The 26,072-nt window shown below is 44.2% G+C and overlaps 2 protein-coding genes across 4 annotated transcripts in view; both read right to left on the bottom strand.

Moving 5' to 3' along the window:
• Positions 1–26,072, bottom strand: part of etfa (electron transfer flavoprotein subunit alpha) — a 226,477-nt gene that overhangs the window by 128,993 nt on the left and 71,412 nt on the right. The gene's annotated exons all lie outside the window — the stretch shown is intronic.
• The window catches only part of scaper (S-phase cyclin A-associated protein in the ER), a 234,954-nt gene that overhangs the window by 22,321 nt on the left and 186,561 nt on the right, over positions 1–26,072 (bottom strand). For all 3 annotated transcript variants that reach the window (XM_055662538.1, XM_055662537.1, XM_055662536.1), the window contains 3 exons: positions 12,837–12,992; positions 7,341–7,578; positions 5,108–5,257 (listed from right to left, as the gene is read on the bottom strand). In XM_055662538.1, the coding sequence (XP_055518513.1) occupies positions 5,108–5,257; positions 7,341–7,578; positions 12,837–12,992 (544 nt within the window). The remainder of the gene's footprint in view (positions 1–5,107; positions 5,258–7,340; positions 7,579–12,836; positions 12,993–26,072) is intronic.

Genomic DNA, 26,072 nt, shown 5'->3' on the forward strand with positions numbered 1-26,072 from the left:
TTGTGTTTATAATTTGTTTGGTTGTTTTGTTGTTCCGCGAGCATTGCCACTTTCATTTCACTGCACATCTCGTATGTGTATGTGACAAATAAACTTGACTTGACTTGACATAGACGTTACATGCAGAAACAGCCCGTTCAACTGGCCTGTTCTCTACCTGGCCCGTATGATTTCAAAGCTATCCTCTTTGCTCTGCCAACCCTTCCCTCCACCTCTTCTGCGAAAGAAAACTACTGTTTTTCTCTTTTTGCCAGTCGGTTGTCCACCAACTCCACACCAGCTATCACCCGGCACGGCGGCATAGCGATAAGAGCTACTGCCTTACAGCGCCAGAGACCCAGGTTCAATCCTGACGATCGGTGCTTTCCTGTACGGAGTTTGTACGTTCTCCCCGTGACCTGCGTGGGTTTCCTACCAGATCCCCGGTTTCCTCCCACACTCCAACGACGTACAGGTTTGTAGGTTAATTGGCTTGGTATAAATGTAAAATTGTCCCAAGGATGTGTGTAGGATAGTGCAAGTGTGCGGGGATCGCTGGTCGGCGCAGACGCAAGGGGCCGAAGGGCCCGTTTCCGTGCTGTATCTCTAAACTAAACTATCAAGGATCCAGTTACACTGCTCCCAAAAATCCCATCAACTCTCCAAACTCTACCACTCTCCCACAGATTGGCAGTAATTGACCGTGACTGAATAATCTGTCTCACCACACCTTTTGGGTTAGGAGAAATTCAGAGCTCTCAGGGGAAAACCATGCTGTTGCAGGAAGAACATTGCAAACTCTGCACAGGATGCACACAATGTCGGGATTGAAGTCAGTCCACTGGAGCTGTGAGGCAGCAACTCTACTTGCTGTGCCACAGTGAACTACTTAACCCATCTGTAAGAACAACATTGATAACTCTCTCTGGATATTAGAAATGCTGTGTTGAAATGGTACCAGTACCTCAGTCTTCCACCTTGTTTCCAATGCACAAACTTTCTAGGCTGTTCTACTTCCTGAGAAGATTACGGAGAGTCGGCTTGTCAAGGAGGACTCTCTCTAACTTCCACAGGTGCACAGTAGAGAGCATGCTGACCAGTTGCATCGTGGCTTGGTTCGGCAACTTGAGAGCCCAGGAGAGGAAAAGACTACAAAAAGTAGTAAACACCGCCCAGTCCATCATCGGCTCTGACCTCCCTTCCATCGAGGGGGTCTATCGTAGTCGCTGCCTCAAAAAGGCTGGCAATATCATCAAGGACCCACACCATCCTGGCCACACACTCAGGTAGAAGGTACAGGAGCCTGAAGACTGCAACGACCAGGTTCAGGAATAGCTACTTCCCCACAGCCATCAGGCTATTAAACTTGGCTCGGACAAAACTCTGAACATTAATAGCCCATTATCTGTTATTTGCACTTTATATCAGTTTATTTATTCATGTGCATATTTACGTATATAATGGTATATGGACACACTGATCTGTTCTGTATTCATGCCTACTATGTTCTGTTGTGCTGAAGCAAAGCAAGAATTTCATTGTCCTATCAGGGACACATGACAATAAACTCTCTTGAATCTTGACTTGACTTGACTTGGTTCTGGCTATACGACACGGAGAACACAGGCTTTTGCCTAGAAAGAATGCAACTGCAGAAACCAGCCATGTTCTAAACAGGATTCAGCCATCCAGGTGTTACCTCATAGTTAGCTAGAGAACCACGAAGATTTGTCTGGGTGTAAAATTGTAAGACTCAATGGATGACTTGAACCACTTGAGGGGAAATGAGCTAAACACTCAGACTTCAAAGTCCACTGACCCATGTAAGCTGGGACTGGCATTCACCGTCAGTCTGCTAGGGCGAATGGTTATGAACTTCTTCATTCATCAGGAGCCAAAAAAACACAAAGCCACTACTGGGCGCTTTCAAAGTACAAGCAACGACATGTTTGTCCTGGATGGATCGGAAATAATTAAAAGCTGCACATCAATGTCAAAACACTATCTTTTTCTGTGCTGTAGCTTTAATCTAAGTTGCGCATTGCATTAATGTTTTATTGAAGAAATGAGTTCAGCACAAAGTTCAAACAACGGACATTATTTGAAACACCATGCCATGTAGTTACAGATCCATCCCCCCAGCTGGAAAGTCTGCCGACTTCAGCTTCCAATGTTCTTAACAAGTTCCAAAATTCTCACCTACAATGAAAATCTTTTCCACGCATTATACGTATAAGAACAAAATTGTTCAAACATTGTTCTCAATTTGCCTCCCCTCCTCCTATGAGATAGTGTTTATAAATAAATATAGATTCATACATTTATCTAATCCCTCATTAGTACCTTGAAAATGAAACGCCTTTCTAAAATTCATCAAGTCGATTTAGTTTTCGTTTTAGAGATACAGCGCAGAAACAGGCCGTTTGGCCCACCAGCGATCCCCGCACATCAACACTACCCTACACACACTAGGGACAATTTACACTTATACCAAGCCAATTAACCTGCAAAACTGTACCCCTTTGGAGTGTGGGAGGAAACCGAAGATCTCGGAGAAAACCTTCGCCGTCATGAGAACGTACAAACTCTGTACAGACAGCACCCGCAGTCGGGATCGAACCCGGGTCTCCAGTGCAGAAAGCGCTGTAATGCCCCCGTCCCACTTAGGAAACCTGAACAGAAACCTCTGGAGACTTTGGGCCCCACCCAAGGTTTCCGTGCGGTTCCTGGAGGTTGCAGGTGGTTGCAGGTAGTGGAAGCAGGTAGGGAGACTGACAAAAACCTCTGGGAACCGCACGGAAACCTTGGGTGGGGCGCAAAGTCTCCATTGGTTTCCGTTCAGGTTTCCTAAGTGGGACAGGGGCTTTAGGCAGCAGCTCTACTGCTGAGTCACCGGTGATTAAAATATAAACCAGTTTTTAATACAGACTCTGCCAAAGAACCCATAAAATTCCGCCTACTGTGAACAAGTTTTCAAGAATCACTTCTGTCCTTTATAAAAGTGTCAGGAGTTCATTGCATTATACAACTGTTTCTTAGCAGGTAAATATCTGATCCTCACCCTTGCCTCCCACCAACCCCCCCACAACCAGTGTTGCACGGAGTTAAACAGATCAAGAGAGCACCAGATTCATTTACCAGCTGATTTCAGTCAGTAGCCCACTGCTTGGCTGGGTTGATGGGCAACCAAACTGAACTTTGGAACACTCTCAAATAGCATCAGATGCAACGCCAATTCAGATTCATACTGTGTTCCACTTGAACTCTGATTGATATTGCATCTATTGTCGAAACCAAAAACTGCAGATGCTGGTTAATACACGAAAATACACAAGCTGCTGCAGTAACTCAGCGGGTCAGGCAGCATCTCTGGAGAACATGGATAGGCAACGTTTTGGATTGGGATGCTTCAGACCCTTCACTCTGAAGAAAGGTCCAGTCTCGAAATGTCACCTATCCACGTTCTCCATGACGCTGTGTTTAAGAAGGAACTGCAGATGCTGGAAAATCGAAGGTACACAAAAATGCTGGAGAAACTCAGCGGGTGCAGCAGCATCTACGGAGCGAAGGAAATAGGCAACGTTTCGGCCCGACAACAGAAACAGGGGCCACAGAAAAAATTGGGGATTTAGGGGGCCACAGGTTCAATGAAGGGTGCCATGTTTTTTCCGCTAATAATGTCGGGGGGCAGGGGGGCACAGAAAAATTAAAGAGCCCAAGGGGGCCATGAACTAAAACAAGGTTGGGAACCATTGATTTAAACGCAGCTGGTCATGGCATGAATTTCATATAACAACCTTATTGAGTTGTGTTAGATTGTCAGTTCAATGGTACTCTGTCACATGTGCCTAACTCCATTGACATTTTTCAGTGACAATGACAGTTCATTGACAATCCTGCTATACATTGTTTAGAATTGTTTAAATCGTCAGAAGGCTAAATCAATATCAGTGATAATATGGTAATTGGCTTGCATAATGTGTCACTGGAACTCTTGGTAACCAAATTCCATAATTCCACCTGGTTGCAATGACATTCACACATGCCGAGCAAGGACATGGATTTAAAACGCATGTGAAGGAGAGTGCTTTATAATAAAGCTGTTTGAGGGGGTGGAAGATTTCAACCTTCCCTGTTTCGACTAATGCAATCAACTCGACGTGCACAAACGGAAGATCAAATAGAACAAGTTGTCCAACAACTTTAGGCTGTGCACGCCACATGAAAGAAGAAGAAGCAGCTGTTTGAGATGTTTGGAAATCGTTAATGAAGGAATTCATGATGCAGCTCTGTAGGACTTTGATTACGCTGCATTTGGAGTGTTGCGTACAGTTCTGGTTGCCCCACTACCGTAAAGACGTGGAGACGTTGGCAAGGATGCAGAAGAGGTTTACTAGAAAGCTGCCTGGATTAGAGGGTTTCAGCTCCAGGGAAGGTTTGCAGACTTGGATTGTTTTCTGGAATGTCAGAGGTTGAGGGGAGACAATAGAAGAATTTAAAATTATGAGAGGCACAGGCAGAGTAGACAGCCTTTTACCTAGGGTGGAAATATCCGACACTAGAGGGCATAGCTTTAAGGTGAGAGGGAGAAAGTTTAATGAAGACGCGCAGGGCATGTTTTTTTTTCACCCAGAGAGTAGTGGGGACCTGGAACACATTGCCCGGGGTGGTGGTCCAGACAGATACGATGGGGATTAAGAGGATTTTGGAAAGCCACATGGATGTGCAAGGAATAGGGGGATATGGATCATGTACAGGCAGATGAGATCAGTTTTACTTGGCATCATGTTATAATGACCCTGGAGAAATAAGGACTCCTTTTGTGCAATTAATTTCCATGTTGCTGGAAGAGTAAAGAGTTTCCATCCCTAACCTTACTTCTTTTAAATATAGATAAAGATGTTAAGAACATTGATTTAAAACCACAAAGTGACAAATTGAAAGAATATTAAAACAACATTTGGGGCAATTATTGCAAAAACAATATATCATTGAGGCAAATTAGTGCATGGTGACACAGTAATCATTGAGGATGGCCAAAACTAAAATTAGTAGCTGGGATTTTGTTCTTATCGATTTGAAGGTAAGTTTTCAATCGTGCTCCTGCAGCAGAGTGATTGTCGCTTACCTGATTGTCGGGGTGGTTTATGGTGAAATACCCCACGCAGACGATGACTTCATGCAGCAGGTCCTCACTGGTTTGATGGTAGCAATACCACAGCAGTGAACTAACAATGTGGCGGAATGCCAGGGAGAGGCCTTCCGCACCACACACAGCCTGTGTGAGAGAAACGGATAGAATGAGCAAGGGCAGCACGGCACCATCAGAAGAAGCAGGCATGTGTCACGGTTTGAATTAAGAAATATGAGCGGGAACAAAAAAGCAGGAAATGCTTTAGACAGAGGAGGTAGCAAGACAAGCATCTTCTCAGTCAGTATATCTTTATTGTCATTTCCTGAGTACTCACATACCCAGAGGAAACAAAAAAGCGTTGCTCAACCAGTGTCCATTCAGTGTGCAGTACAAATAACAACAAATAAATAGAAATAAAAAAATACATATATCATGAACAAATTTAAATTTAAACACTCTACTCTCTACTAAACATCAACAGGCGTTCCGATCGACAGCTGCTGCAGTGTGTCCAGGTTGATGGTTGGTGCGCGATACTTTGGCAGGGGGCTAAGTCCGTTTAGCATGCAGCAGGTCCTCACTGGTTTGATGGGGGCTAAGTCCGTTCTGTGGAAGGACCATCCTCTCACCAACATGGTCTTGCCCTCCCATCTACCTCATTGGAGACCTTTGAGCTAGTTTTAATTATCATGCACTAAATGTTATAGCCTTTATCCTGTATCTGACTTAGACTTAGATCCTTTATTTGTCATTCAGACCTTTCGGTCTGAACGAAATGTCGTTGCCTGCAGCCATACATGTAATAATAAACAACAAAACACACAATAAACACAAATTAACATCCACCACAGTGAGTTCACCAGGCACCTCCTCACTGTGATGGAGGCAAAAATCTAAGGGTTGCTGTCTCTTCCCTCCTCTTCTCTGCGGCGATACCCCACCGGGCGATGGTAAGTCAGTCCCGCGGCTCACCGAGCTTCGTGAACGGGCCGGTTCCTGCTCCGTGGCCCGGGGTGTACACTGTAGACAGCTTGATTGTAAATATGTGATGTTTTTTTCGCCAACTGCATAGCATGCGACAAAAAGCTTTTCACTGTACCTCGAGGCACGTGACAATAATAAACTAAACTAAAGGAGGAGCAGTTAACTAATCTGGTTAGACCCCTCAAAACATTCACTGTTTCTCCTCGACCTGACCTGCTGAAAGTTTCCAGCATTTTATGCTTAAGATATCTGGCATCTGCAGTTTGGTTTAATTTTTAAAGAGGAGCAGGAAAAGGTCATTCAGGCCTTTGGCCCTGACCTATCAGGTAACAAGATCGTAGCTGATTTTCTACTCAAACGCCATTTCCCAATGTCCTTTGATTTGTTTAATATTCGGAAATCTATACTGGTTTAGATTTTGAATATAGTTAATGACTCAGCACAACCCTCGGGAATGGAGATTTCCATGGATTCACCCTCTGAGTGAAGACATTTCCCCTCACTTCAATTAGTGTAATTGGCCTAACTTTCCAATGCCAAACCAAGATGCCCCATCTTACTAACCACCTGCCAGCGTTTGGCCCATATCCCTTTAAACATTTCCTACCCATGTTCCCGCATCAACTACCTCCTCATTCCACAGACCCAGCAACCTCTATGTGAAGGACAGCACTAGCTGAATAGGCAAGCTTGAATTCTGAATGGTTACCATGTATTTTCAGATTATGACCGCTATTTAGCTAGGAAAACAAGCCACCGAGGCTACCATATCTCACCCGCTAAGAATTTTGTATTTTTGAACGTGGTTACTAAATAACTCAACTGAAATGGGTAGCCCAAGTGAACTATACAATTTGCATCACAACCTTCTTCTGACCCACTGTGGCAAACACTCACTTAAGGAAGAGAATGTATTGAAGGTCCAGAAACAGTCATAGTTTCAGCTGCTTGTTTAGAGATACAGCCCCTTTGGCACACCAAGTCCATGCTGACCATTGATCACCTGCGCACTAGTTCCATGTTACCCCTTTTTCGTATCTACACGTAAGGGGCAATTTACAGAAGCCGACAAACCCGCACGTCTTTGCGTTGTGGGAGGAAACTGAAGCCGCTGGCGAAAGCCCGCGCGGACACAGGACCCGAGATCAAGATCAAACCCAGGTCTGTGATGCTGCGAGGCTCAGCTCTGCTGCTGCGCCTCTTGTCTGGGTCAATCATTCGCCGGTACCAAAGCGCGCCTCACCTGAAAAGTGGGAAGATCCAAAAATGCAAAGCTGTTCAGGAAGCGAAGACTCTGGATGGCGACATGAATAGTGTGTTGAGGGTAGATTTCAGCCGGTGGGGAGTTGTTGTGGTCGGGGACTGTGCCGTGGAGGAGGATGCAGTAAAGCATGTTGAGAACGCCCACCAGCTCCGTAGACTGCAGCACCGCTGTTAGTCCAGTTGGGTCGTGCCTCTTGTTCTCAAATATGTTGTGCGATCTGCCAAAATGACAGGCTAACTCGTTAGGGTAAACACATCGATGTACTGATACATAGATACATAGAAAATAGGTGCAGGAGTAGGCCATTCGGCCCTTCGAGCCAGCACCGCCATTTAATATGATCATGGCTGATCATCCAACTCAGTATCCCGTACCTGCCTTCTCTCCATACCCCCTGATCCCTTTAGCCACAAGGGCCACATCTAACTCTCTCTTAAATATAGCCAATGAACTGGCCTCAACTACCCTCTGTGGCAGAGGGTTCCAGAGATTCACCACTCTCTGTGTGAAAAATGTTTTTCTCATCTCAATCTTAAAGGATTTCCCCCTTATCCTTAAGCTGTGACCCCTTGTCCTGGACTTCCCCAACATTGGGAACAATGTGTGAATCAGTGGGTTTTTGATACCATTTGAGAGTGGAAATATTTACATTTAGCAATTGAGTTCTTCATAAATTCATATTAAGGACACGAGATTGGATAAACCTTACAACAACCCATTTCTCCTCAAAAAAATATATACTTAGGTCCATTCACCCTGCTCTTTCCTCATTGTTGAAATTGGTTTATTTTCTGGCCTATTATTCAATTCTCTTTTTAAAACTAATATGAATCTGCTTCATCAACTTTACTTGGAGTGAATGTAATTGCAACAACTCATTTTCATATGAACTATTGTACTCATTTCCCCATCGGATCAATATGAAATGGTTTTAATTATCGAAGGACAGACTATATTATGTAAAAAAAAAAAGAGACTGGAGGAACTCAACAGGTCAGGTAACATCTGTGGAGGGAATAGAAACATAGAAAATAGGTGCAGGAGGAGGCCATTCGGCCCTCCGAGCCAGCACCGCCATTCATTGTGATCGTGGCTGATTGTCCCCTATCGATAACCAGTGACAGGCAATGACCTGAAACATCATCTGTTAGAAGGTAGACAAAAAAGCTGGAGAAACTCAGCGGGTGCAGCAGCATCTATGGAGCGAAAGGAAATAGGCAACGTTTCGGGCCGAAACCATGAAGGAAATAGGAACGTTTCGGGCCGAAACCATGAAGGAAATAGGCAACGCTTTGAGCCGAAATCATGAAGGAAATAGGCAACGTTTTGAGCCGAAACCATGAAGGAAATAGGCAACGCTTTGAGCCGAAACCATGAAGGAAATAGGCAACGCTTTGAGCCGAAATCATGAAGGAAATAGGCAACGTTTCGGGCCGAAACCATGAAGGAAATAGGCAACGAAAAACCATGAAGGAAATAGGCAACGTTTCGGGCCGAAACCATGAAGGAAATAGGCAACGTTTCGGGCCGAAACCATGAAGGAAATAGGCAACGTTTCGGGCCGAAACCATGAAGGAAATAGGCAACGCTTTGAGCCGAAATCATGAAGGAAATAGGCAAAGTTTTGAGCCGAAACCATGAAGGAAATAGGCAACGCTTCGGGCCGAAACTCTGAAGGAAATAGGCAACGTTTCGGGTCGAAACCCTTCCGGGTTTCGGCCCGAAACGTTGCCTATTTCCTTTGCTCCATAGATGCTGCTGCACCCGCTGAGTTTCTCCAGCTGTTTTGTGTACCTTCGATTTTCCAGCATCTGCAGTTCCTTCTTAAATACATCATCTGTTAAGAGTCTGCAGAAATGTGGTCTGCCCATTCTCTCCACAGATGCAACCTGACCCGCTGTGTTCTGCTCAAGATTCCAGCATCTGCAGTTTCTTGTGTCTCTGCATGATGTGGGCTGATGTGGCACAATCTAGGGTGCATTTCTTCAAGAGATGTGACACCACTTCCAGACAGGTAATTTCAGATTCACCTCAACTGCTGCAGTTTAATTTGAGTGTAAAGCAATCTGTTGCACCCACCCCCGTGTCCAGGTTACTTTACTCGCTCTTTCCTCCATCATCAATTGCCCATTCTTAAACGTTGGCATGGTTTACTGGGTCGACTGCCAACTCTGAAGGTGCTTTTCACCAGGGGCACTGAATCAGGTATCAGAACCATGGTGCGTATCACCATACATTTACAAATTCTCAGCTGCTGCCCCAACTGACTATTTCTACTGTGAAAAGGCAAAAAAATCCCCAAAAAAACCCTTTCTACTGTATAAAGATCAAATCCTTAAACTTAAAAAGATTGTTGCAAGATAGTTTTAGTTTCTATACAAGATGCAAAACCTGTTCTTTCAGAAAGGTAAACTGATCGAATGAAAAGTTCCCTTTCTTCAACAGCTCAGCTTAGATGCCTAATGTCATCTATGTTACTTGTGATGTCAGTTGACAGGCAGCTTCTTGTGCTGGAGCCATAACAGATCAGAGGTCAACACTTGATTCCAGTCATACAGACGTTGCTTCAGACTAGCTGAGTCTCTTGATGCTTCAAACGGAGATCTAGGTTTGCGTAACAAAACCTGCTGGAATCAGTGTGGGAATGATATGAATCTACGGTTGAATCAGTTTTAAAGTATGCAGAAAGCACTTCTACTGTAGAGTAAACCCTCACTATAACGCACTACCGAGGGGGAGGTGGGGGGAAATGATTCAGATTCAGATTCAGATTCAATTTTAATTGTCATTGTCAGTGTACAGTACAGAGACAACGAAATGCATTTAGCATCTCCCTTGAAGAGCGACATAGCAAACGATTTGAATAAATAATAATAAGTGTCCGGGGGGGGGGGGGTGATTGGTAGTCACCGAGGCACGTTGTTGAGTAGAGTGACAGCCGCCGGAAAGAAGCTGTTCCTCGACCTGCTGGTTCGGCAACGGAGAGACCTGTAGCGCCTCCCGGATGGTAGGAGGGTAAACAGTCCATGGTTGGGGTGAGAGCAGTCCTTGGCGATGCTGAGCGCCCTCCGCAGACAGCGCTTGCTTTGGACAGACTCAATGGAGGGGAGCGTTGGGTATCTGTTGTTGCCGATTGTCCACTATAACCGAGTGTCGGGGGGTAGATTTAACCCAAGGCCGGGCAGTAAGTTATGCTGTGTTTGGGGGGGGGAGTTTTAAACAAGCAGAAATTCGCAGGACGGGTGCTGTAGAGCCCCCGGCCTCACAAGCCGTGCACTGGCCCAGTACTCACTCCACCTTCCTGCTGCTCGATCTCTCCGCTCCCACAACCGGGAGCTTCCGCCACGTGGCTCCAACACACGTGGGCAACTGGCGGAAGTGGAGGGGGGGGGTGGGGGGGGCAGTGGGACGGGAACCTCAGTCCATCCGCTATACCCAAAATCCGCTATACTGAGGTCAGTTATTGCAAGGGTTTACTGTGTCTTAAAAAACTCAAAATACTGTGTGCAGTTTTGGTCCCCTAATTTGAGGAAGGACATTCTTGCTATTGAGGGAGTGCAGCGTAGGTTTACAAGGTTAATTAACGGGATGGTGGGACTGTCATATGCTGAGAGAATGGAGCAGCTGGGCTTGTACACTCTGGAGTTTAGAAGGGTGAGAGGGTATCTCATTGAAACATATAAGATTGTTAAGGGCTTGGACACGCTGGAGGCAGGAAACATGTTCCCGATGTTGGGGGAGTCCAGAGCCAGGGGCCACAGTTTAAGAATACGGAGTAAGCCATTTAGAACGGAGACGAGGAAACGCTTTTTCTCACAGAGAGTGGTGAGTCTGTGGAATTCTCTGCCTCAGAGGGCGGTGGAGGCCGGTTCTCTGGATGCTTTCAAGAGAGAGCTAGATAGGGCTCAAAAATAGCAGAGTCAGGGGATATGGGGAGAAGGCAGGAACGGGGTACTGATTGGGGATAATCAGCCATGATCACATTGAATGGCGGTGCTGGCTCGAAGGGCCGAATGGCCTACTCCTGCACCTATTGTCTATTGCAAAGCAATCTATAAACAATGAGGTACTTCTCCCGTTGTGGTTGGAGTGAAGGACACAGAAGCCAATTTGCACACAGCGTGATCAATAGGCAATATCATGACCATCACCTGATAATTATTTAGACTGAAAAACTAAAACTGCAGATGCTAGAATCATCAAATAAAAACTGAAATACAGATATTCTGCAGTGTAGCGTGGTGAGCAACAAAGTTCTTAGTACCAGTCATTGATTCATTGACAGAACCAGAAAAGTAATAGAATATTGAGAAACAAGGAACTGCAGATGATGGATTACATACAAAGACAACAATTATTAGAGTAACTCAGCAGGTCAGGCAGGATTTCTGAAGAACATGTATAGATCATGGGGTACAGGGCAAGTGTTTAAAGCACCACAGATACAACAGTATTTTTACTTTTCCTATCTGCTAGTAACTTTTTATGCGCAGTTGCTGGTTTACACCAATGATAGACAAAACGCTGGAGTAACTCAGAGGGACAGGCAGCATCTCTGGGTAAAAGGAATGGGTGACGTTTCGGGTCGAGACCCTTTTTTAAATTCCAGATTTGCTTATTTTGTTGAATTTAAGTTCTTCCGCGGCTGCGGTGGGAGTCAGGTTCATGCCATCTGGTCAGTGGTCTAGTTTAGGTTTAATTTAGAGATACAACGTGTAAACAGACCCTTCAGCCGACCAGGCCCACACCGACAATTGATCACCCGTACACTACTAGTTCTGTGTTATCCCAGTTTCACATCCTGCACAGTAGGGACAATTTACAGAAGCCAATTTACCTACAAATCTGCACGTCTTTGGATCACCACAGGGAGAATGTGCAAAAATCACAAAGGCAGCTAGTTCTGTGTTATGGCAGGCAGTTATCACATCCTCTGTGCCACTAGGGACAATTTACAGAAAACAATTTCCCTACAAATTAGGTGCATGTCTTTGGAGCCTGTGGGATGAAAGTATCCGGAGAACCCCCCCCCTGATCCCCTTAGCCAGTAAACCCCTCTTAAATATAGCGAACTGGCCTCACAGGGAGAATGTGCAAATTCACCACTCAAAAAAGTTTCAAAGGATTTCCCCCTTTATCCTTAAGCTGTGACCCCTTGCCAGGATCGAACTGGGGTTTCTGGCAGGCAGCTGTGAGGCAGCAGCTCTACCTCTGTGCCACTCTCTCAGTCGCTATATTTAGTTGGGTAACTTAATAACATAGCACCGTACCCATGCAAAAATGCAGGAACCCAAACTCCTTGTTTGTAGGCATGATAATCGGCGATTAGCAAACATTCTGTGTGAAGTCCAGAAATAACGAATTAAGAATACATTCATGATAAATTGATTTTGAGAAATCTATAGCTGTGAAAGGTGCACTTGGTGTCGGTGTACATAGGTAAAACTCCCAGCAATTTGCCACCTCGTCACTTACCGATTGACAATAGCGAAGCAAAGACGGCACATGCTGTGCAGCAGGGCTGTAACATTCTGCAGGAAGGAGGCAATTTTAGGTTGTTCGTCGACAGGCCCTTGGATGGAGAGGAAGCAGCCGTACAACTTGTCAGTGAGTCCAGTATACACCACGTAGCTGAGAGAGAGGAGAAAATCTACGTTAGTAAAATAATTCAATATAGACTTAGAAACATAGAAATTAGGTGCAGGAGTAGGCCATTCGGCTCTTCGAGCCTGCACCGCCATTCAATATGATCATGGTTGATCATCCAACTCAGTATCCCGTCCCTGCCTTCTCTCCATACCCTCTGATCCCCTTAGCCACATCTAACTCCCTCTTAAATATAGCCAATGAACTGTGGCCTCAACTACCCTCTGTGGCAGAGAGTTCCAGAGATTCACCGCTCTCTGTGTGAAAAAAGTTCTCCTCATCTCGGTTTTAAAGGATTTCCCCCTTATTCTTAAGCTGTGACCCCTTGTCCTGGACTTCCCCAACATCGGGAACAATCTTCCTGCATCTAGCCTGTCCAACCCCTTAAGAATTTTGTAAGTTTCTATAAGATCCCCTCTCAATCTCCTGAATTCTAGAGAGTATAAACCAAGTCTATCCAGTCTTTCTTCATAAGACAGTCCTGACATCCCAGGAATCAGTCTGGTGAACCTTCTCTGCACTCCCTCTATGGCAATAATGTCCTTCCTCAGATTTGGAGACCAAAACTGTACGCAATACTCCAGGTGTGGTCTCACCAAGACCCTGTGCAACTGCAGTAGAACCTCCCTACTCCTATACTCAAATCCTTTTGCTATGACTTAACTAGCATTCCCAAAAATATCGACACCATTTACATTCTAAATTTCCTCACCATTCTCGTAAAGGGAAACCACCCATCTAATTCTGGATGGGTGAAGTCCATGATGGGAGAAGTTTATGCAGGAATTTTGCTTTATAAATGCAGAGAGAGATTGATAATATAAATAAGAAATGAAGGACAGGATGCTGCTGTAAAATAGTATCTCAATTGCTTGGTTTTTCACTTGGTTTTGACTTTTCATCTGCAATCATAAGGGGGGGGGTCAACTGAGTGAGTCTTCCTCTTCATGTGTGGCGTGCACAGCCTAAAGTTGTAGGACAACTTGTTCTATTTGATCTTGTTTGATTGTGCACGCCAGGTTGATTGCATTCGTTGGAGCGGGGGGGGGGGGGGGGGGGGGCAGCACGTGTAGGTTGCAATCTCCCACCCCCAACTGATTGAGGAACATTATTTTTCCTCAAAGTGAAGGTAGACTGAGTTCCTCCAGCACTTCAGCGGGTGCAGCAGCATCTATGGAGCGAAGGAAATATTTCCTTTGGGGTTCGACCCGAAACGTTGCCTATTTCCTTTGGGTTTCGACCCGAAACGTTGCCTATTTCCTTTGGGTTTCGACCCAAAATGTTGCCTATTTCCTTCGCTCCATAGATGCTGCTGCACCCGCTGAGTTTCTCCAGCACTTTTTGTCTACCTTTGCTTTTCCGGCATCTGCACAGTTCCTTCTTAAACATTTCCTCAATGTGAACTTGGATATGGTTTGGAATGTGAAAAAAAAAAATCACGGTATACAAAAGGATTACAAATTAAACTGATTTTTGCAAAATAAACTCTAAAATATGCTCAGCAATATTAGAATCATACCTGGGAACCCCTTTTGTAACTGTTCTAATAAAAGTTGTTAAGGAACAAGAACGCCCAAACCTCCACTTTTTATATATACCAAGTGAGATGATATGATATGATATGATATGAGCTATATTTAAGAGGGAGTTAGATGTGGCCCTTGTGGTCCAGGGGATCAGAGGGTATGGAGAGAAGGCAGGTATGGGATACTGAGTTGGATGATCAGCCATGATCATATTGAATGGCGGTGCGGGCTCGAAGGGCCGAATGGCCTACTCCTGCACCTAATTTCTATGTTTCTATGATATGACTGAACGGAATACAGGTTCCCAAACAGCTTTCCCATGGATTGGAAATGTTGTTGGAGAATTGGCCTCAGGGATATTTACTCTCTGTTCAAATCTCGGGGATATTTACTCTCTGTTCAAATATGATCGAGGATATGGAAACCCAATAATTAAAGAGGCAATCCGGTGTTTTGGAAGAAAAGTATTCCAATACTTTTATAACAACTGGGCAACACAGTGCCACAGTGGTACAGCTGCTGCCTCTCAGCAACCTGGGTTTGATCCTAACTATGGGTGCTGTCTGTACAGAGTTTGTACGTTCTCCCTGTGAGCGCATGGGTTTCCTTCGGGTGCTTTGGTTTTCTCCAAGATTCCAAAGACGTAGAACTTTGTAGGTCAACAGGCTTCCGTAAATTGCCCCTAGTGTGTAGGATATTGAACTAGTGTACGGGGTGATGGATGGTCGGTGTGGGCCCAAGAGCCCATTACCCTGTTACATATATAAACTAAACTAAATTGCATGGGTGCAGCCTCTCCTTCTACAAAGTGGGTAAAAATAATCACAACATTATTATTATTATTAAGCATAGTCAAAAAATAGTGTTGCCATCTTTGTATATGTAACCTGTCTTCAAGGCTGGCAAACTGAATTTGAAGAATTCTGCTGTCTATAACCAGTCAATTCCTGGCCAGCACATTAGCGAAAGGTTTCACGACAGAAGCTCGATTGTCGAATGGAGGCAGGGATAGAGGTCGGATCTCAAGACGACTTGCTTAGTTGGGATAGACACAAAAAGCTGGAGTAACTCAGTGGGACAGGCAGCGTCTCTGGGGAGAAGGAATGGGCGACGTTTCGGGTGGAGACCCTTCTTTAGATGTACGTTCATTCCGGGTACTACTGACTATGGAGTTGGGGAAAACTGTGTCTGTAGCTCTTCCCACTACAATCTTACCTCAAGGGAAAGTAATTGGAGGACAAGCGTTCTACAAATTTACAAGTAAACTTGAGTATTCGGGCTGGAGTGTGGGAAGGAAAACAGGTGAACTCTTTGTTCAAATTAAGAAGTAAATTTGAACTAATGAAAGATCTGGTGTCATTGCTTGGGTTTAATCCCACTCCAAACTCAGTCAATGTCACAGAGCCACAGTGAAATCTTTATGTAACTTCCTGTACCATTTATCCCTCTTCTCATCTCACACTGTCTTCATCTTTCATGAGTAGAAATTGGATCCATTGGCAGTCGTTTTCACGAACAAATGGAGAATAAAAGCAATTGTATCAAGGTTAGATTGCACTAGGAATTTTACTTCTGGTGAAATTAGGTTGGCTATGTCTGTGTGTAATTCATTTTGGCATAGCTGATGTTTCCTTGGTTTCAGTTGCCCCGTTGCTAGTACAAATTGAAACCTCTGGGAACTTCTGCAATGGAGTAAATTGCACTGATTAGGGCAACGAGTCTTCAGTTAAACGGACTGGTCACATCTTTTGCAAGTGTCAGTTTTTAAAGCTCAGGATAAGGGATAAAGGCGTTGTTGGTTGTTCTATCACTGCTCATTGCTTCTTTACACAAATCACGTGCGATCTTTGCCCTCTTGATCATATTCTCCTTGTGGCATAGAATCAGCACAGGACTTGACTGGGCAGACTAATATGTCAAGGAGGAACTTTTGCCCAGATTGCCATTCCCCCTCCCACATCTTTCATAGTAGCCATTTTGTTTCAGTTTAGTTTATGCCACGTGTACCGAGGTACAGTGAAACGCTTTTGTTGCGTGCTATCCAGCCGACAGAAGGACAATACATGATTGCAATCGAGCCATTTGCATCTTATAGATACATGATAAGGGAATAACGTTTAGTGCAAGGTAAAGCTAGCAATGTCCGATCATGGATAGTCCGAGGGTCACCAAATAGGTAGACAGCATAGATCCTACAGCGAGCAAGATAGCCCACTCGACGAAAAAGATGTAGTACAGTCATGGGCAGATTCATGGGTAATTTTCGGCCCCATTTCCGTAACCGGCTTCCGTCTCCGCACCAAAGATCCCGTAGTGGAGCAAAGATACTAGTGCGGAGACGGAAGCCGGTTACGGAAACATCCTCGTAAATATAAAAGTTATTTGGGAAAAATCTTCTCCTCATTTGCAGAATTATAATTTATTAACACAAACTGTTCCCCCGCAACGTTGATTACACCGCGAGTCGGATCGGGTTACGGAAATGGATGACGGAAAAGGCCCACGTTCCGCTCCGTTGCATACTACACGTCAGCCCATTGCATTTAGAAGGAGTGGTCTATCTTGCTCCACGATAGGATCTTTGGTAGACAGTAGTTCAGCACCGCTCTCTGGTTGTGGTAGGATAATTCAGTTGCTTGATAAAATCTGGGAAGAAACTGTGTCTGAATCTGGAGGTGTGTGTTTTCACACTTCTATACCTTTTGCCTGATGGGAGAGGGGAGAGGAGTGAGTGGCCAGGTGCACTGCGACTGTCATGAGGAGAGAAGGTTTAAAGGTCTCCCAGTAATCAGGGTCAGCATGATGCAGCAGCTGTGAGCTTCATGTGTGTCGAGCTGCTACAGTGCACAATTTGACACGGCACTGTTTCCAATGTGCTTTTGCCAACTAAACAGTTGATTCAAATGGGTATTCCTGCTGCAACCCACACATGCTCAGTGCTTCAAAACAAAAATGCAATTTCTAAACGCTATATTTTATTTCGTAGTAGCAGAGGAAATGTTAGTTACAATAAAACTTTAATGTAGATGAAATCCAACTTTGCTCGACAAATGGTGGCACAATAAAAAGATAATTGGTTAAAACTCCTTGTGTGTAATAAATGTTCTTCAGGGAGCCGTTGCATAAGACTTCAACTTCAATGTGATGAATGGTGAAGTTAATTTATGGAACATACAACACAGAAACAGGTCCTTTTATCTACGATGTCGGTGACAAACACGATGGCAAATTAAACTCATTCCTTACACATGATCTATATCCCTTCATTCTCTGCATTTCCATGTACCTATCTAAAAGCCTCTTAAACATTACAATCATATCAGCTTCCACCACCACAACTGGTAGTGGGTTCTACACATGTACCACTCTCTGTGCAAAAAAAGCCCTGTCCCACACATCTCCTTTGAACATTCCCCCTTTTACCTCAATGCTACACCCTTGATAACTCTCTCTGGATATTAGAAATGCTGTGTTGAAATGGTACCAGTACCTCAGTCTTCCACCTTGTTTCCAATGCATAAACTTTCTAGGCTGTTCTACTTCCTGAGAAGATTACGGATAGTTGGTTTGTCAAGGAGGACTCTCTCTAACTTCTACAGGTGCACAGTAGAGAGCATGCTGACCGGTTGCATCGTGGCTTGGTTCGGAGCGCCCTGGAGCGGAAAAGACTACAAAAAGTAATAAACACTGCCCAGTCCATCATCGGCTCTGACCTCCCTTCCATCGAGGGGATCTATCACAGTCGCTGCCTCAAAAAGGCTGGCAGCATCATCAAGGACCCACACCATCCGGGCCACACACTCATCTCCCCGCTACCTTCAGGTAGACGGTACAGGAGCCTGAAGACTGCAATGACCAGGTTCAGGAATAGCTACTTCCCCACAGCCATCAGGCTATTAAACCTAGCTCAGACAAAACACTGAACATTGATAGCTCATTATCTGTTTATTTGCACTTTATATCAGTTTATTTATTCATGTGTGTATATATTTATATAATGGTATATGGACACACTGATCTATTCTGTATTCGTGCCTACTATGTTCTGGTGTGCTGAAGCAAGGCAAGAATTTCATTGTCCTATCAGGGACACATGACAATAAACTCTCTTGAACTCTTGAACTTGAACATTTCTACCCTATCTATGCCTCTCATGAGTTTATAAACTTCTATCAGGTCTCATCTTAGTAGCCACCATTGCTTCAAAGAAAACAATGCAAGTCTGTCTAACTTTTTCTTATAGCTAAAACCTTCTAATCCAGCATCCTGGTAAAATATAGAAACAAAGAACTGCACATGCTGTTTTACAAAAGAGAATGGAGCGCTGGAGTAACTCAGCAAGTCAGGCAGCATCTCAGAGGAACGTGGATAGGCAAAGTTTCAAGGCCAGAAATCTTCCTCAGACTCCAGTCTTCTCCAGCCTGAAGATCGCCTAATCATGTTCCCCTGAGATGCTGCCTGACCCACTCAGCTACTCCAGCAGTCTGTGTCTTCTTCAGCATACTCGTAAACATCTCTCAAAAGCCTCTACATTCATCTTTCCTGTAATGGGGCAACAAAATCACAATCAGTTAGTTGAAAGAAGATGGACGTAGGCCATGGGGACAATTCAATGCCCTAAATTTAGGAGATTGAGAGGGGATCTTATAGAAACTTACAAAATTCTTAAGGGGTTGGACAGGCTAGATGCAGGAAGATTGTTCCCGATGTTGGGGAAGTCCAGGACAAGGGGTCACAGCTTAAGGATAAGGGGGAAATCCTTTAAAACCGAGATGAGGAGAACTTTTTTCACACAGAGAGTGGTGAATCTCTGGAACTCTCTGCCACAGAGGGTAGTTGAGGCCAGTTCATTGGCTATATTTAAGAGGGAGTTAGATGTGGCCCTTGTGGCCAAGGGGATCAGAGGGTATGGAGAGAAGGCAGGTACGGGAAACTGAGTTGGATGATCAGCCATGATCATATTAAATGGCGGTGCAGGCTCGAAGGGCCGAATGGCCTACTCCTGCACCTAATTTCTATGTTACGATTGCTGCAGGATGTTCAGCATCCATTAGAGCAGACACACTGTCTGATAAAAATGACTTGCAAGACAACATGAGCTCTCAATTTTGCTACCCTTTCCTCCAGACTGTTTACATCAGTGTGAGGACCTGCATATATACTCAGCCTTGCAGTGGGGCACAAATACAACATAATCAGGCTCAGCAGGAATTCAATTCAGCTTTTTACAAAACCCCTGCTTGCATCATGAACTGGAGTAATGTGGCGTTGATTCCAACGACACAGCTGGTGCTGACAGCATCCCGCACTGCGGGTACCGATTGGGCAGCGTACACTTTCAGACTATCGGGAAATGACATGATCTGGGATTTTGGTGCCATAAGTCTAGAAATGGATGTGATCTGTAGCAGTGGGTTTAAACCCACCGTGGAACCCAATCTATACTTCTAGGCCATAACCCTATAGAAACTAGACATTGAAAGACCAAACAGAAAACGACTTTGTTATCAAACAAGCGAACTCAAAATATCATTCTTTTAGGATATGTTATGATAGGGTGGGAGGGGTAGCCAGGGGGAAATAGTTAGCCAAAGACTACCTTGCTGCTGGTGATATCTCACAGGTTTATATATAAATGAATGATTGAAGAGGTGTGGATTGGCTCCGATGTCTATCGCTGTTCAATATCTAATTTAAATTTAAGTCATTACCAAGGATCAGTGACCAATGAAGTATCTAGGCGATGAGAGAAGGGGGGGGAAGAGTTTATTTAAAAGGAAGGTTTGAACAGATTATTTTCTGTCACCACCTACACAAGAAACTCGAATTAAAAAGCGATTTGGTTTAACAAATGAGACAATTTGATTTTGAGATTAATAGAACAGATTATCTTTAAGACAATAGACAAAAGGTGCAGGAGGAGGCCATTTGGCCCTTTGTACTAGCAGATAGGAAAAGTAAAAATACCGTTGTATCTGTGGTGCTTTAAACACTTGCCCTGTATCCCACCCATGATCTATACGTGTTCTTCAGAAATCCTGCCTGACCTGCTGAGTTACTCTAATAATTGTTGTTTTTGTATGTAATCCATCATCTGCAGTTCCTTGTTTCTCAATATTTTATTACTTTTCTGGTTCTGTCAATGAATCAATGACTGGTACTAAGAACTTTGTTGCTCACCACGCTACACTCTGCAGAATATCTGTATTTCAGTTTTTATTTGATGATTCTAGCATCTGCAGTTTTAGTTTTTCAGTCTAAATAATTATCAGGTGATGGTCATGATATTGCCTATTGATCACGCTGTGTGCAAATTGGCTTCTGTGTCCTTCACTCCAAACACAATGGGAGAAGTACTTCATAGTTTGCAATAGACAATAGGTGCAGGAGTAGGCCGTTCAGCCCTTCAAGCCAGCACCGCCATTCAATGTGATCATGGGTGATCATCCCCAATCAGTACCCCGTTCTCCAAGGATAAAAGCTTTTTTTCTCCAACCAATAGCCATTTAATGCAACATACAATCGTGTAATTTGTACCTAATAATAATCCTAAAGGAAATCCAATGCTTTTACCAAGAAAATGGCCTTTACAGCCAGATTTGTCATTAAACCTTTTCTAATCTGTCTATTTGTGACCAAGTGCTTCCACGTTCTCCCACTGCCCCGCAACTTCAACTTATTCCTAACTGCATCTGAGCCCTGTCACAGTTTCTACGCCCTGCCTATCCCTGCATTGCCATGGGTAGCTGTCTCAGCTTACTCTGCCTTATCATTAACCACCTGAAACCTTCACAGCACAGTTCCATCAATCAGCAAACTTTCCCACTCTTTACATATTCCTTTCGCCTTCATCGAATAATTGCTCGCAACTACTTCAATATGGCAGAATTGTATAATCAGCTAACATTTGCCAGGCTGTTGTCCCGTTCTGGTAACCTGCTTGTGCCTCTCTTCATTAGCGATAGCAAGTGTGAGCAATATTTTTATTAACAAAAGGTGAAGGCAGCGGCAATTACAGCCAGGACTGACCCTCTCCTAGATTCCTGAACCTTATCTTTCCAAGTCATTGTTGGAGGATTTTAATTAAGAAAAGGAAAACCTCTCCTGACTTTTTTTCTCTGCCCCAGCACTGGAGCGATGAGGCATTACTATCTAGTATCACCCTGCCTCCTGATTACTCCCTGTATAAAACTAACTGAGAGTGTGCTTAAGAAGGAACTGCAGATGCTGGAAAATCGAAGGTAGACAAAATTGCTGGAGAAACTCAGCGGGTGAGGCAGCATCTATGGAGCGAAGGAAATAGGCAACGTTTCGGGCCGAAACCCTTCTGCAGACTGTACTTATATGTGTTTCTATTATATAGAATATAATATAAGTGATATAGAAGGCCAAGGGTTTACTGAAATTCCTGGGCATATTTTAAAAGTTGACTTAACATCCAGGGCAATGTGGATGCTGCTGTTGTGTTCTCCACAACCAATTTCATTTCAAATATTAGAAGGAAAGTTTCACATAGCCAGGTTTGTGGACATATGAACAGGAATATTAACCACTGCTAATATGATACTTCAGAACATTGCAGACTGGACTCCCTGACTCTGATTTTCTCTCTTCAGATTCTTACTGGTTGGCATCCGTCCATCTGTGATAGAAGATGTTGCGGCTTTGATGTTGTCCTGCTTGGGGAGGATAATGTTTCATCTGTGGTTGCATCTCCTGCTGTGGCTGACTAGGCGTATCCTTGACAGACCAACCCTCCCACAGCTTCCACAGGTGAAAGTGTCTCTGGCCGTTGGACTGGGGAGTGTGTTGCTGTTGGCCGTTTGGTGGGGTTTGTGCAAAACTATCTTCTCTCTTCAATTTCTTAATAACCTGTAGAATATTTCCAATATTTTCTACTTTCATTTTAGACAGCCTGCGTGCTTGGCATTTGGCCTTTGCATAAACAATACTTGTTCTCACCCCTGTCTTAAAAAGAAGTTCTTACCCCTGCCTTAAAAATAAGTGCTGATTGGGGTTACCACTTAAGTAGTCATTCCTCCATGATATGCCCCATCTTGATTTTATTGGAAAGGAAAATAGAAGAGGTCATGAACAGAATATCCTCGATCTTTTGTCAGTGAAGACAGGGAACATTGCTATATATCAAACATTAAAGTTATCTTTGTTCAAGACCAAAACTAGATTGGTGCAAATTTAATGACATCTAATGCGAGGTTTGATGTTGGCTTCTTTCCCTTAATATAGACTATTAATACTAGGCTTGCACAGATACTGGCATGGTTACTCTTGGTTACTGTTTTGAATGTCCTGGTTTTCACTGGTGGAAGGCACCATAACATGTGCAGACATCTCTAATATCTTTAAAGAATAGTCCTGATTGCATGTACACATAAATGCTGGAGAAACTTAGCGGGTGCAGCAGCATCTTTGTGAGCGCACGCCGGGGGCTCCAACAACAAGACCCGGTGCGCGGCCTTGCATCACTCGGCGTGGCTTTAATGGCCGCGGGACAATCGCCATCGCCAGCCGGGGGCTTTGACTTTGACTCTGACATCCGGGGGGGGGGGGGGGGGGATTGCAGGGGAGAGATAAGTATTTTTGCCTTCCATCACAGCGATGTGATGGATGTTTGTGTAAATTGTGTTGTGTCTCGGGTCTTTTGTTTTGTAATGTATGGCTGCAGAAACGTCATTTCGTTTGGACCTCAAGGGGTCCAAATGACAAATAAATTGTATTGTATTGTATTGTATCTATGGAGCGAAGGAAATAGGCAACGTTTCGTCCCGAAACCCTTCGGGTTTCGTCCCGAAACGTTGCCTATTTCCTTCGCTCCATAGATGCTGCTGCACCCGCTGAGTTTCTCCAGCATTTTTGTCTACCATCGATGTTCCAGCATCTGCAGTTCCTTCTTAAACACAGTCTTGATTGCATCTTGTGTAGAATTATTTCCTCTATTTGATTCTTTTACTGAGAAAGAAAATCAATTAAAACCACTGAACTAATAACCTAGTACCTCCTTCGCCTCTCCCTTTTCTTCTCCGACAGAGCTTAGAGGGGGAAGGATGACTTGCTTCCACCTTTGCTCTGTGGGCTTAGAGGCCTGAGTGGAATTTGCAGATTCTGCCATAGGTGAGCAACTGGCTGCACATCTCTGGGCAAACTCATTGATTCACCTGGATATTTTTAGTGCCTTCCCTCACAGTGAATTCTGCTGTGGGGGGACGTTTCATGTTGATTTCTATAGTGTACTGTTCTATGTCTTTTTTTTCTTTTTCTCTTTTTTGTTTTGTATGGATTTATTGACATTTGATCTGTTCAATTAATTTAATCAATCTCTGTAAAGCACTTTGGTTCAAATACTGGTTTTGTTGAAAAGTGCTATATAAATAAACATTATTATTATTATTATTATTTCCCACCCCTGATGTCTACTGGGGTGGCACATTGGGAGAGTTGCTGCCTTACAGCACTGGAGACCCGGGTTCGATCCCGACTACTGGTGCTGTCTGTGCGGAGTTTGCACGTTCCCCTCCGTGACCATGTGGGTTTTCTCTGAGATCCTCTGTTTTCCTCCCACACTCCAAAGACGGGCAGGTTTGTACGCAAATTGGCTTGGTATCAGTGTAAATTGTCCCTCGTGTGTGTAGGATAGTGTTAATGTTCGGGAATCGCTGGTCAGTGTGGACATGGAGGGCCTGTTTCCGCGCTGTATCTCTAAACAACATCAAATATGCTGAATGACAGCGCAGGCTGGGGAAAGAGCTACATCACTGCAGTAACCATTTCCTCACCCGGATTCCTTTCAACCTTGGCTCCTTGCCGGGAGCATGTCGCCAGTGAATTTATTCTTGTAAGAAAAGCTGACATTGTCAATAGCTGCAGCTTTATTATTGTCACGTGTATCGAGGGCTTTGCATGCTAGCCAATCACGTCAGATAACACTATCCATAATTAATATCAAGCCAAATTCTTGTACAACAGATAGAGCATAGATAAAGAGACAGAGTGCAGAATATCAGCCTCAACATCGTGCCGCACCTGTTCCAGAAGCAAAGTCCAATGTCTGCAATGCCGTAGAGGTGAATCGGACAGAAAGCTAGCTAATGGAGGGACAGTTCAAAAGTATATCAGAGAAGAAGCTGTTCCTAAGTCTGCGGGGTGAACACTTTCAAGCTTCTGCTCAAAGTACGTAGAGAGAATGAGGAATGACCGGGGGTCGGACTAGTCTTTGAATGTGTGGAAAGAAGGAATTGCAGATGCTGGTGTACTGAGAAAAGACATGAAATGCCGGAGGAGCAGGTGAGGCAGCAACCATGGAGAGGTGACGTTCTGGGTTGGAACCCTTTGTCACACTGATTAATGTGGGCAAGTTGGGCCGAAGGGCCTGCTTCCACACTGTTTGTCTTTGATTATGTTGGCAGCCTGAAGTAATGCACAGATTGCAACCCCCACCTGCATTATCTGTCCAACAGCGACATTTCAGTGGGAACTCAAAGAAGTGTTTTATCTCTCCATGTCAAGGAGGACTTGAAAAATTCAAATGCCTCATGGTGTTAATTGTGCAAAACCCAATGATGTAAATCAATACTAACAAAGAGCTCTGCAACGATATCTGAATGGGGCTGAGTTTGTCACTTCATGTATTCTTTCAAGCCTTGGATATTTCAGTAATTTCCTCCCTTCAGGCTACCCGAATCTGCTTCAGTCATTTCTCACCTTACTATAGAATCAGTTGCTTACTCAACATGATCTTTGACCTCAGCCTTCCTGAATGCCCTTGGCTATGGCTGCCATGCATTACTTCAAACTACCAGCGCAGGAGACACTAAATAATCTTCAGCAAAGACCACAATGGAGAAGGAATCCATCCCCGTCCTTTTGTCCAGAATTTCCTCTCAGCGTGAAAAAACCTTCACGTCTCAGATAGAAATAAACACAATGAAGGCTGTTTCTTTTTTTCCCCCCTTTCAACAGAAAGGAATCCCATTTGTAAATGCACGATTGCGAAATTCGGAATTGAACGAAATAGCTTTACAAGATCAAAATGATGCATTAAAGTTGGTCTGTATTTCAAATGCTCCACAGATTGTGGTGATAATAGCTAAGATTTACCAACCAATAACATTAAAACAATACCTTTATAAAATATAGTACATGTATAGTGACAATAAATGGCATATCTATATCTATCTATATCTATTCAACATTTTAGAGAACAATGGTCGGCATGGTCCCAGTGGGTCGAAGGGCCTGTTTCCATGTTGTTGTTGTGAACTTAGCGGCACAACAGTCGACCTGCTGCCTCACAGTGCCAGAGACCCGAGTTCGATCCTGACTACGGGCCCTGTCTGTGCGGAGTTACAATCTCCTTGTAACATCGTGAGTTTTCTCCGGACCCTCCGGTTTCTTCCCCCATTTCCAGTGACGTGCGGATTTGTGAGTTAATTGGCTTCTGTAAATGACCACTAGTACGTAGGATGTGAAAGTGGAATAAGAAGGAACTATTGTGCGGGTGATCTATGCTCGGCGTGGACTC

Source organism: Leucoraja erinacea, chromosome 36, assembly GCF_028641065.1.
Source record: "Leucoraja erinacea ecotype New England chromosome 36, Leri_hhj_1, whole genome shotgun sequence".
NCBI classification, from domain to species: Eukaryota; Metazoa; Chordata; class Chondrichthyes; order Rajiformes; family Rajidae; genus Leucoraja; species Leucoraja erinaceus.